General features: G+C 33.5%; 1 protein-coding gene across 2 annotated transcripts; it reads left to right on the top strand.

Moving 5' to 3' along the window:
- The first annotated feature begins 3,694 nt into the window (after positions 1-3,694).
- Positions 3,695-11,748, top strand: LOC104090413 (protein PHOSPHATE STARVATION RESPONSE 1-like). Of its 2 annotated transcripts, XM_070175126.1 has the most exons (9): positions 3,697-3,880; positions 5,483-6,094; positions 7,584-8,334; positions 8,941-9,115; positions 9,194-9,270; positions 9,358-9,397; positions 9,746-9,803; positions 10,319-10,388; positions 11,265-11,748. In XM_070175126.1, exons 3-9 carry the CDS (start codon positions 7,717-7,719, stop codon positions 11,619-11,621), a joined length of 1,395 nt encoding a protein of 464 aa, XP_070031227.1. In that variant the 5' UTR covers positions 3,697-3,880; positions 5,483-6,094; positions 7,584-7,716; the 3' UTR covers positions 11,622-11,748. The 2 variants fall into 2 exon arrangements, with proteins under 2 accessions (XP_009593796.1, XP_070031227.1); XM_009595501.4 differs by lacking the exon at positions 5,483-6,094 and having other exon boundaries at positions 3,695-3,880.
- Positions 11,749-13,535: the final 1,787 nt, after the last annotated feature.

Raw genomic sequence — 13,535 nt, 5'->3', positions numbered from 1 at the left:
TCCATTTTCATTTTCCCGTTATAAATTAAATTTGGCGGTTTGCATAAATGGCCGTTTTATAAAATAGCCATGTTGAGTTACAACCTTACCTGAAGAGTAGTAACTCTTCAGTATAACCTAACATTTTTTGGCTATAAATACATTAACTCCCCTTCAGATTTTTCTTAACGAAAATTCTAATTTCTCCTTATTCTTACTGCATTGTTTTAACAGAAAAGAAAGCAGTAAATGTGATTTACTACTGCTCTTTGAGTTCGTTGATCACTGAGGTTTGAAGTACTGCTACACCAGTGAGGTTATCCGTTCTATCCTGGGAGGAAATAATCTTAAGCCTCGGGTACTAGGAGGGGATTAAGTTTCTTAAGAAAACACTGTGAATTCCGTGGGCTCAGTTTCATTTTCTGTTCTTCTACATTTCTGATTTTTTCCATTGCTATTGGTTTTGAATATATTTTCGAATACAGATTTCTAACAACATCTTTATTATCTTAACTTAATTACAATATAAATGAATTAATTTTCCATGTCAACAGAAAAAGGGAAAGGAATATAAGTCCTTTTCAAACAATTCTCAAATGAAAGTATATATGTTCCTTCACTAACGCTTTTGCAAAGTGTCCCAAATTAAGTAATCGCGCCCAAAATCTTAGTCACAGGGATGACTCGTTAAAAAAAGCAGTACAACTAATCCATGCACGAACTCAATTTAAAGAAATGATCAAATTCGAAAATCATTTTATTTTTGTAAGTTAGATATAAGTGAGATAAATCCTTACTTGCATGTTACCAAGTATCTCCTTAATTTTCAGGGCATGGATAGCAAGCTTCTAATGCAGTAAAGTATAGGTATTCTTGTTTCACTGTGCCCTTATCGAAATGAGGATTCATGGCACGTTATTATGTCTGGGAGATATATAAAATTCAGTTTGCGAGAGTTGAAAAAATATATATTTCTTATGTGTGTTTTTTCCGTCACAATTACTGTAAAGAGACATCTAAACTAGTCTTGATAGTTTATTTATAAAAGTATATTTACAACCAAATTAAAGATGGATTGTGTCTCAAATCGGGTATATTATACATGTTCAAGTTGATTGCCTTAAATTATACTTGGAGCAACTGGTAGTGGCCAATATGGGAAAAATCCTTCATCATGCAGATTATAATAGTTACATTTATATATAATATGTAAAAATTTGAGTCTTGGTGATATAACTTCGGTCCTTTAATTGATTCAACACTATGAATTTACAAAAGAGAGTTGAATGTTGATCATGAAACAAATGTATAACAAGAATGGATTTCATTGGGAATTTTTGATCGGTGCTGAGATAACTATAGTCCAAAGTGAAATTTCTTTGGTTAAATATTAGTTAGTTTACGAAAGACTCCGATGCAACAAAAATACCTGTTTGGTCAATAATAATAATAATAATAATAATAATAATAATTACCTTTACAAAATTACTATGCTAAGAGAGAAAGAGGAGGTGGGAAAAAAAGATAAAGTTGAGACAATTATACGGGAGTAATTTGTACTACATAAATGTAGGTAGCTCCGTCAAGTAAATCAGTTCAAGTTTCGTAGTATTCAATAAGAAGTCGATATTTTTTTTTCCACTCCTTTAATTGTTAATGCATTGTCCTACCTCAGGAGCATCTAAATTAGCTAAAGATTGAATACACAGTTTACACTCACCTTTTTAAAGGTATCCTAGGAGTTGAAAGTATGAAAATATCATTCCTTCGTTATCTTAGCGAGCATAACCTAAAACCCACCGAGAACAAGAGCATGCATCTTATTCCAATACTTTCGAGCTTTATATAAATTTATGTGTAAACTTCACAAAAATTACAAAAAATAATTGATATAAACTCATCATTTTAATAATATAATGAGTTTAGTATCGAAAACTTTAAAAATTAAACTTATAGAACTTAAATTTTGAATTCGCTCGTTACAGTAATTTCTATTTCCTTATTTTTAGCGCCAAACAAGACATGTAACAGTAAACGACTTAATAAAAGTTAATTTTCATCAATCATTCATGGTGCTTCGTAGGGAACGGTTTTACAGTTCTATTAATAATTTTGATAGATACCTGAAACAAAACGATGTGAACTTATATCATGGGTTAAAGCAGTGGATCCAAAATTTGAAGTTACTGTGATTCAATAACGATCTCAAGTTAATATACGATAATAATTGAGTTCTTAATCAAATATTTATAGTATATATATATATATATATATATATATATATATATATATATATATATATATATATATGCTATATGAAACCGTAATTTATAAGCTAGGTTCGTCCCCGCTAATACAGTGTCTACTTATTGAGTTATGTCCACCAATATCACCAACCTAGATGTCAGTTTCATTCAAAAGTATATATAGTGATACAATCAATGAATACATGAACTAGTTCTGCGGATATAAAACATGTTATAAAATAACTCGAATTTAAACCAAATAATTCAAATTTACTAAGATATCAAGGTCAATAATTGATACATCAAATAGTTAATTTCAAAAAGAAAAAAAAAACTTAGTTTCAAAAGCTATTTAGTTAGAGCTACCAAGTGGAGAACCGTTAACGCCTCAGTCGGGATTATAACAAACCTGTATTTACTAATTTCACTACTTCTGCTCAAAAACTTTTTCCAACATGCACAGCCTATCCTCTAAAAACAAAATCCCAAACTTTTTGGGTGTCAATAATTTAATTTATATTTAAGTTTAAATTATTTATAAATATAAAAAAATATCATCTTGAAAGAAAAATAGTAACCTAAAATAGAACGGGGATGGTATAATAATGGCCGCTTTAATTGGGGCCTCACAAGACAAGAGTGACACATCAAACAACCAATATATTATTCGCAACTCTCAATAACTCACCAAAACAATAACGTAGGTATGTTCGTCGGTCGGTACGGTATGATATTTAGATATTTCGGTTCGGTATTTTTGATATTTGGTTTCTTAAAATGCAATACTAATACCGTACCTAATTAAATTCGGTATGGTTCGATTTTTCTCCTTTCGGTTTTGATTTATAAGGTTTGGTAACTTCGGTTTATTCGGTTTGAATACTAAGTAGTGCATAAAATCATAGACTGTAATATTCTAAACTAAAGTACTCAAAGTACAAAACTAAAAATATTTATTGACAAAAGTTTTGTCCAAAACTAACAAATATCAATCTTGAGAAAACTGTACATTAAAGAATAAATTTGATCATTAGAAATGTTTTGTTACTTGCTTGGAGTTAATTGATGAATTTAGAGAATAAATGAAAGTAAAATTTTAGATTTTTATATTTATGTTATAATTAATAATATGTGTATTATGTAATATAATATATATTTCGATACAATATCGATATTTCGGTATTTCATTTTAAAATATCAAATATCATACCTAATACCAAATAACAAAATTTTCCATACGCCTAATTGATATTTACCAAATTATGGAGCTCTACTATAACTTCAATCAGTTTTCGACCGTTGATAAAACCAAGTGGGGCAATAAAATGAACAAGTACACAATTTGCTTACATATACAATTTGCCACACGCAAATTATTGGACGCCCCAACAAAAGGGTAAAGAGTCGGAAAGGGACAAGACAAAATCAAAAGTAGGAGCTACTAGGCCAATAATCATTGCCCAAATCAATCACTCTAAAAAACTTTTTACTGGATATAATAAAGTCAAGAAACTAATTTGGGAAGAATTTCACATGCCCACATATTTTTTAGCCCAAAGATCCCTTCTTTTTTTGCCTCTCTCTCTCTCTTCATCTGCCAGCTTTGGATTCGACAGCCAACAGAGTTTGTTACTCAGATTCTTCAGCTTCTTAAGGTTCACTTCTTATTCCATGTGGAATTCTTGCTTTACCCTCCCTCTTTGATTCTTGAGCTATTTTATTGGATTTACCTTGTGCTTGTTTGAGTAATCTGCTATGTTTGAACTGTATTGTTGCTAATTCTATGAAATGTTGCTCCTTTTTGTTTTCTTAATCTTTTTTTTTTTTGAAGATTTGATTTAATTGCTTTCTTCATTTTGGAAACTCTAGTAGAACAATTCTGTGGTTCCTACTTTTCCTTTATTTTATTTTATTTTAATTATTTTTTTTGCTTTTTGTTTAGGAGCCATTGAAACAACCTCTTGCATAAATGTTGTCTAAGACCCAATAGACCCTTGATAGACCTTGTGATCCGGTACTTCCCCGGACCCCGCACGTAACGGGAGCTTAGCACACTGTGCTACCCTTTTTTTGTTTAGGAGATTGTTGTTATAATTGGTGTGTGGGCCCTACTTCATTGGAACTGTAGTGTTTTGTTAGAAGAGGAAGTGATATCTTTTGTGTGATGGGTGGGTGTAATTAATGAAATGAAATTGGAAGGTGGAGTTGGCTATGGTTGAGTTGTGGCCATTGAATTTTTGGGTTGGTCACTGGATGTCTTGCTTGGCATTTTGGTTGTACTTCTATACTTGTGTGTTTGCAGCTGTTGATATTAGAGTCGTCTCATCAATTTAGCAGCAGCTGTTAATGCTTATCAGCTTTAGCTACCTTGCTTGTCTTAAGATTCAAGAATTGGTTAGTTCCTAAGTAGGAGTCTATTCATGTAATGTTCTTTAAAAACGAGAGAAGATTCTTTATTGGTGTCCTACTTTGATCTGAAAATGTATTGGTTTCTTTGTTGGTGCTTAATGCAGCTTAAGGAATTTTTTCTATGTGATCCTTGAAGCAACATTTACTTTGAATTCTTTGACTTCAGACCTTCTCCATTGCTTTATGTTTCACAATTTTACATACAAGTCAGTAGCAATTTTCTATTCTGCTGCTGCTCATGGTCAGTTTGCCATATACCTACAGTCATTCTGCATCAAGCTTCCTAGTGTTGTGTATGTCAAAGCTGCTCTCTCCTAATTATCAAAAGATCTTCCATTCGGATGTCAAAATCATAATAGGCACAAATTCATGTTATCGGGTAAAGAATGTGGCTTATCATTGTCAGATAAATATTTTATCACAATATCGTATGTCAAGCTCTTTAGCAGAACAGTAGAAATTGAAGGCAGTATTCATCCCACTCTACAAACACATCAATGAAACATAGCACTTCAAATCTTCAATATTGCTGGAGAACAGTCAAGGGATGCATGAAAGAGAATATAGCCCCACTACACCTAGATCATAGGAAACCACTGTATGCCCAACATGGTTTAATGAAGCTAAATGTCTTACGGTCTAACTGAACACACCAGCGACAGACAAGAACACACCTCTTGATAGAATGTTATGTTTCTGTGTTCAATCAAGATCCCAATAGCTACTTGGATGTAAAGTTGGCATTATGTAAGTTTTATCATTTTATAGAATTTGAAGGGAGCAGACTAGGTTAACATAGTAAGTCTAGATAATCTTCTTGAGCATGACAATATTCTAAGTAAATGCAGCTATAGTCTCTATAATCTTCTGGGTAACAAGAATACAATAGATGGAAGCATTGGCTATATAGTCACAAACAATTAGGGAAGGACGATAAATTGATGAGGAAAGATCATCGACAAAATGCTTGATGGTCAGGTCATTTTACAGTCATTTGTTCATTGAAAGTGAATCAAGACTCGCATGGAGATCATTATGGAAATTTAGAGCACAAGTAAAGGTGGCAAATTTTATGTGGATTGCACTGTAGGTCTGTGGGATGCTATTCCAGTGGCAGACAACTTATGAATAAGAAGATATATAACCATCAGATGCTGTTGCTTCTGCAAGCAACGGGGAAAGGACACTGACCACCTTTTGCTACATTATAGCTTCACTTCGGAGTCACGTGCATTGGTATACTCCGTGTTTAATGTCGAGTTGGTCCATCCCAGAATAATGGAAAGATGATGAATAGTTGGTGGAAACAAAGGCTGGGAGGTAGCGGGAAGAGTTTATGGAAAACTGCAGCCTTTAGTGTTATTTGGCATATGAACAGAAAGACATAGAAGAACTTTTGAGGGGGTTGAACGTTCAATGGCATGCTAATTGTTTTCTTTTGCTTATATTGTATTTATGATGTAAGCGTGAATTACCCTCTTGCATTGATGATCGGCTAATTTTTGGTGCAAATTTGACACTTGCAAGTAATTTTTGGTGCAACATTAATAAATACAATTAATATATCACCAAAGATATTCTTAGATACTTTTCCAATGCATACTTTTTTGGCATAAGTTTTGGGTGTTTTCGAAGGTCAGAGGCCTTTGAACCATCATATGTTACATCATGTCAGTTTTGTGCTTACAAATACTGCTCACAGAGTTATTGCGAAAATAACTACTGCTCGCAGGTCAGACTGATGTCAGACAAGTTTGCGTTTCTGTATCTCAGAATTGGTATCAGAATTGCTGATTTTAAGGCTTGTATGGTTCTGAATTAGCACTGAAATAGTCAGCAAAGTGGGAGGTTTTTAAATTATATTCAGTTAGTGAATCAATGGAGAAAGCATGAGCCTCAGAGGAACTAAAATTTAGTGGCAAATTCCCTGCAGTAAACAATAATGGGAAACAATAGAATTAGGCTCTAACCTTGCTCTGGTATATATTGCATTTTACTAGTTTCTATAGATTTGATTTTGTTGGATGCCTATGATGATAGCTTGAAGATTGTGTGTAAATTTATCATTATCTGTGAGACATTTACTTTCTTTGAATTGCATGCTCATTTCATAGTAAAAATGTTCTAGTAGATCCTATTATTTCTGAAGGATTTTAATGTTGCGATGTTGCATAGTGATTCTTCTTCGTTTAATTTTGCTGGTTGGGTAGATGATTGACTTTTTCACCACGGTGCTTCAAATCTAATTTTATTGCACATCATTGTGATGCCTTTGGAGACTTTGTTTCTTGTATCTTCATTTGATGTGTATCTTCTTCATGCTTTATGAGGATTTGTCATAAAAAATTCATGTTGTATAATATCCATTGCTAAGGCATCTTTTCTAATGTAACGTCTAAAATCCTTATGCTTTCCATGACAACCTTAGAAGTTCTTGCTGCTTTTTAAGTGTTGTGTCATTATAGTACAAGGCCTTAATGCCAAATCTTTTTGGTCAAGTGAAGTCAAATGCTGAGGTTTGTTTAAAACACCTGAAAATTTTTAATATGGTTTTTTATCCTCCACTGATGATGCGCATTTCAACTTCTCTAACTGGTAAAGTTTTATTACTTTCATTTAATCTCTTTGATACTATTTCCTTTCTGGAATCAAGTTGACTAAATTCTCAAAGTGAAGTTCTGCGTGAAAGATTAGAAACTACATGAAATATGCTGCTCAACATAATGATTACAGACAAAATATTTTGAAATAGTATTGTTGATTGATTTGGTAGATTGATCAGACATATCATTGCAATCTCGAAGTTTGTCTCAAAAGTCGAACTGTGTCAAATATATATATATGGATTGCACATAGAAAATTTAAAGCTGTTGGTTCTCAATTTTATCTAGCACATATGCAGCTCCGCTCCAATTTTATTGATGTGAACTTAGTTATTTCTTACCACAGATGCACAGGGTGTAGAGGCTTGAGAGCCATCATTTTTAAAATCGTTTTATGTTTGGGCAGCAGAGGAATTTGGGAAACTGTTGTATTAATATAAAGTCAGTTCCGTTCGTTCTATTTATGGACAAAAATCAACATGCGGCCTGCATTATATATGCCAAGATCTAGTGAAGCACAGCACAGTAGCATGGGTGTCTCTGGAGCTACGCCTACGTCTTTACCCAGTTTGCCCAAATTGGAGGAGAGATTTCCCAAATTGCCAGATTCTCTTCATGTCATCTCAGAGAAGGAGCTAACTGCAAGCTTCATTTCTCCACGGGCAATTTCATCGACGTCAAAGAGTGGAACAGTTGGGCACCTATTGTCATCCACTTCTGGACCCCACAGAGATTTTCACTTTTTACCTTCCTCTCCTCAAGAAACTCGGCCACGTTACTATCCATTTATCTCAAGTGGGACTTCTATGTCACCCAGCCAAGCTTCACACTCAAGTGTACATTCTACCTCGATGAATACCGACCCCTTAGGGAACCACAAACAGAATTCATTTCATGAGTTTCTTGCTTTTCCTACAAATGTTCCTGTTCAAAATGGCCAAGTGGAAAGCCTTGCCAGCGTCATGACATCCGATGATGGTGTTAAGAGATCTGATTGGCAGGACTGGGCTGATCAGCTAATTAACGATGATGACACTCTCGGTTCAAGCTGGAGTGATATCCTAGTAGATGTCAATTTTCCAGATCCAGAACCTAAGGTTTGTTCATTATGCTTTACGTATTTTAGGAATCCAGGGAAAGGAAGAGAAAGGAAGGGAAACTAAAAGGAGAGAGCTAATAAATTCTAATAGCTTATTTAACTCCAGAATATCATCCGGTTTACGCCAAGCTGCGAGAAGTAGAATACATCGATATATCTTTGTTAAAAAAGGTAGAATACATCAATGTATAGTTCTAAGTAAGTACTCCATATTTTTCGTTGCGCTACATTCTTAATCTTGTCATATGTGCTCTTTCTCCATTTGATTTCCCTGTTTTATTTGTTTTGTTAAATTCTGTACAAGCTGTTTTGACATTCACTTTCAACAAGGCACAAAGGTGAAAAAAAATTCATGGATTTTGGCCTCACCAACATAACCTTTGCTGTTAAATTTAAACTTCCTTTGTATAGTGAAATGCTGAATTATTGTTAAACAGAATATGGTTTAGACGCGAAAGCAAGAAAAATGTGCATTTCACTTTCTTTAAGCTCGTCTAGTGTTTCCTTCCAAGTGCATTATTCTAGGAATCATTTTGGATTTGACGATATTAGTTTTTTTTTCTTCATGTTCTTAGTTAACATAAGTTTCTAATGCTCATGTCAGCTGTTTGAGATCCCTGCGAAACAGCCGCAACTTCCTCCTCCTGCTCCTGCTTCATCGGGGCAAAGCTGCCCAGTTGGTAGCCCATCATCTTCCACATCTAAGCCTCGAATGCGGTGGACCCCAGAGCTTCACGAAGTTTTTGTAGAAGCTGTCAATAAGCTTGGTGGCAGCGAAAGTGTGTAGCCTCTTCATTTTGAAGATTTATTAAGGTCGGATGACTTTACTATATCTTACTCACAATCTTACTTTGCAGAAGCTACTCCGAAGGGTGTCTTGAAGCTCATGAATGTGGAAAGCTTAACCATCTATCATGTTAAAAGCCACTTGCAGGTATAAATTAAACCTCTTCACTGACTGTTCTCCTGTTGCAATATCAGGTGATTAATTATTCACTTTATACATTTGTTTCAATTTCAGAAATATAGGACTGCCAGATACAAACCAGATCCCTCTGAAGGTAGAAGTTGCCTCGTTGATTACTTGATAAACTTTAAAATAGCTCAGGCATTAGGTTGCACCATATTTTAATGATTTTCTCGAAATTTCTTTCCTTGGGCATTGAGAACGAATTACATACTTCAGCTATGGTCTCATGTCATTCTACAAGATATTTCTTTGTAAATATATTTATTGTGCTAGTATTTCCTGCCTATCTTTCCTTCTCCTTGAGTCAATAAAATACGTGAATGTTAATTAATATTGGAGTTGACTTAGTTACCTTTGCTGATGCTGAATAGATATTGTTCATTGTTCCTGAGACATTAATATTGAAATTGAGGAATGGACTGTCCTCTGCTCATTACAGGAACTTCAGAAAAGAAGCCAACTATCGTCACGGAGATGCCATCTCTGGACTTAAAAATGTAAGTATTTCTCTGCTTATATTGCAACATATTACTAATTCATCACCGATCTTGGATAACTGCTTATTTTTGTGCGAGAAGCATGATGTTATACACAAGAATTTCCTCTATGTCATTTGTAGTGAATATCTTTGTTAAGACATGCCATTTTAGCTGCACAGACGTTTATCCCTTTATCCATATTTAGTTGACTTAGTATGACTACTGACTAGTCATGAAGCTGAGGAGTAATAGTATAATGTTTACAAATTGTTTGTAAGAAGAATTAAGTCCAAGAATACAGGTGAAGGTATCTTTTACAACTTTGGTATTTTATATGGGAAGTTTGTGCATGCCCCTGTCATTCAACACAAATATAAGGACTAATTTGTGTAACATAGGATGATAGGAAGACTTCGTCAGAGCAGTTTATTTCAAATCTCATTCAGCTTGCAAATTCCAAAATTCCTTGGAGAGAGCACTTTCTTTTTTCTGTGCAACTAATTGTTAAATCTTAATGTGGAATCTGATTACAGGACTATGGGGATAACAGAGGCATTGAAAATGCAGATGGAAGTGCAGAAACAGCTTCATGAACAACTTGAGGTATTCGTGCATCTATTCTTTCTTGCTTTTATTGCACCTGATTTTCTTGTCAATTGAGAAGACGAGTCTCCTGAACGTGAGGAGAGGGGCAGAGGTTGTTTGACTAAGCTAATAAGCTGGTTAAACTAGTTTCTAGGCACTTTTTGGCTTATACGCGTTTGATTAAAATCAAAATACATAAGTTGGTACAGCTTATGAGCACTTTTGGTTTGGCCAAGCCTTTTATGATTTTATCCCTTCTGTTTTTTGTAATCTCCGAAATTCTCTTTCTAAAACATAATTTCTGATTATCTCACTGTTGTATTTTTGTCATTCATCATTTTATGTAAAAATACTTTTAAATCTCTACTTTTTGTAAATAACTTAAACGGTCAGTCATTTTAATAGAAAAAGTGTTTATCAGCAAATTTTTACAATACACATTAACTGCTTATTATCTGTTTCAGTACTTTTATCCAGTCATGTAACTGCTTATTTATCAAATCATTTTCATCACCTAAATGTGTTTTTCAACACATGATGCTTATCAACTACTTTTAATCAGCTGACCCAAACGGGCAAATTAGATAATATGTGGATTATAAGCTTGGATATAATTTAACGGTCGGGTGCTTGATTAACCTTGTTAAAATATGAGCTCTCTTTGATAAAATGCTCTGTTTGGTTTAGAGTTAGATTGACGTTTCCTTCTTAAACCTTACCACTTTCCTCGAGGGAAAAGTACCCTTTTATAGGCCATTGTACTTTTTAATTTACTCTATAATGATCAGAAACCTTGATTACTGGTTTATCTTTAATATCCATGGTTGTAACGAGATATACATTTCACATTTGGTGGGTTAATTCATCATTCTAATAAGATACATCTTTCCTCAGATCCAAAGAAAGTTACAGCTGCGGATTGAAGAACAGGGGAAATACCTTCAGATGATGTTTGAGAAGACGAAAAACATGGGGAAAGAACTAAATGTATCATCATCAAAATCAGATGAACCTCCTTCACCATCCACAGAAATAAATCATTCCCTTCCTGATGATAAATCAGACGCCCCCGAGCAGGATCATGTCAGCGTTGGTTCAAGTGATGCTTTAAGATCTCTAGAGGATCTTACCAAGAACAATGAACGAAAGTCGCCCAAAAGGAAAGCTTGTGAGAGTCATGACACGGACGTTAGAGACTTAAGTTCCCTTCCAGCAGAAGGTGCAAAATCGGAAGAAATGTCACCTTCATGAGCCTTGACAGACTCTTTGTAATTGTAACTTTGTAGCAAGAATAGCTGTAATGTGAATTGTGGTGTCAATGTTGTTGACAGACTTGTAAAAAAAAGATTTCTGGATTATAAACCAACCAGTCTTTCTACCTTTTTGCATTTCCAATTAGTTGTTTGCCTGCAACCACTTTCAATAACTATTAGAGTTATCGTTTCGATTCACAGTAATTCAAGCTACATGAAATATCATTAATCTTTGCAAAATAGTACTCATAAAAATGAAACTCTAGGGCTAAAAGAGTAGAAATTAGACCATGTTTAGTAAGAATTTCATATTTCATCAAGTTGCTGTACTTTGTTTTATATACAAGTGATTTTTTAGACAAAATTAGAGCCATTATATACATGAGATATAAGATATATAGTACGATACAGAGGACGAATCAAGGAGACCTTGACGAATCGAGTATATGACCTGGTTGTTTGCTGTTCAAGAATTGTTGTTTATGCAAATTATATCATCCATACATAGCTTTTTAAACCAAGATTTAATTCTTACATATTCTCCCATGAAGCTAATGTCCAGAATATGGAAGAATAATCAATTTTGTTCTAGTTAATCCCTCTTTTATGACCACATTTCTTTCCGGTTAAAGAATAGGAAATCTTTCTTTGCTGTTACATGAATTCGATTTTCATTTCATCTAGAAAACATCTTTTTTTTTTTTAGTATTGACTTTGTCATTTGATCTAATAACGTTCTGCTAGACATCTGTTATAAATACTAATAACTCTCGGATAGAGTAGAAAGATCAATTAAATAATGAACCGTTAGTTCGAAATCATCCATTTCTGACAATTGATGATCAAACATGTGTGTTTTTCTTGTGTATTTTTATAAGGTAGCCTTGTCTGTGCATAATTCTGGAAGGTGAAGGTGATTGACGATTGAACCAACTTCTTTCGTTTCTTGTCACAACAAATTCAGCTGTCAAACTAAATGTATAATTAAGGCAATCAACCATACTTATAGCTAGGGGCGTTCAAATGAAACCGGAAAACGGATCCGAATCGGTAAATCGAGTTAAACCGACTTAATAAACCGATAATCACTCGGTTTGATTTGGTTTGGATTTAAATTTTAAAAATCGATAATATTTGGTTTGGTTTGATATTAAATCACAAAAAAACCGGAGCAAACCGAGCCAAACCAACAATATATACATATTTAAAATATATATGTGTGTGCGCGCGCACGTCTTTTATTTTATAATATTAATTGAGTCTTCTCTATCTTTTTTATAATTTTGGCTCATCTCAAGTCCAATACTAATACAAATTAGTAGAGTAGAAAACCCCTAGCCCATTTGTCCCCTAACCCATTTAAGTTTAAGATAAAATAAAATTCTTTTTTTTGAGGTAAAAAGAAAAGGCAAAACCCTAGTTAAAAAGCAAATTGCCAAAATCATATCAACGAAAACTAAAGCTAGTCTCATTTTCCAGCAAATGAATAATACTATTTCAAGTTCTTCTTAGTTCTTGCTGTCAATAATGTCAACCCCAGTAAGAAGTAAGAACTACTACTCCAATTTTAACTTTTCAATATATTTTTCAATGTGTTTTCCATTAAAAAAAAATAGAGAAATTGGGTATTTTGATTTTTAATTGATTATGGTTATTATCCTCTAAAGTAATTTTTTATTTGTTTTGTATCGCTTCTCTGATTCTTTCTACTTTAGAAATCAATTTTGTCCTTGATAGTTTTTTTTTATTATGAAATGTTAGTATTCTAAATTTTGTTTTCTATTGCAGACTTGCAAAAGATAATGCTTCCTTTTTTTCACATCAATATATATATATATATATATATATATATATATATATATATATATGAAGTTTCTGCCCTCTTGATTGATCTTAAAAAAAACTCTATGTT

Source organism: Nicotiana tomentosiformis, chromosome 5 (assembly GCF_000390325.3).
Source record: "Nicotiana tomentosiformis chromosome 5, ASM39032v3, whole genome shotgun sequence".
Lineage (NCBI taxonomy): Eukaryota > Viridiplantae > Streptophyta > Magnoliopsida > Solanales > Solanaceae > Nicotiana > Nicotiana tomentosiformis.
This window is presented reverse-complemented; position numbering and strand designations above follow the sequence as displayed.

What these genes read in the sequence shown, in the direction of transcription:
- LOC104090413 (XM_009595501.4), top strand. Translation starts at nt 7,717, where the DNA reads ATGCGGCCTGCATTATATATGCCAAGATCTAGTGAAGCACAGCACAGT. An exon ending in CAAACCAGATCCCTCTGAAG is followed by an intron (nt 9,398 to 9,745) that starts GTAGAAGTTGCC and finishes TGCTCATTACAG; the next exon opens with GAACTTCAGAAAAGAAGCCA. An exon ending in CCATCTCTGGACTTAAAAAT is followed by an intron (nt 9,804 to 10,318) that starts GTAAGTATTTCT and finishes ATCTGATTACAG; the next exon opens with GACTATGGGGATAACAGAGG.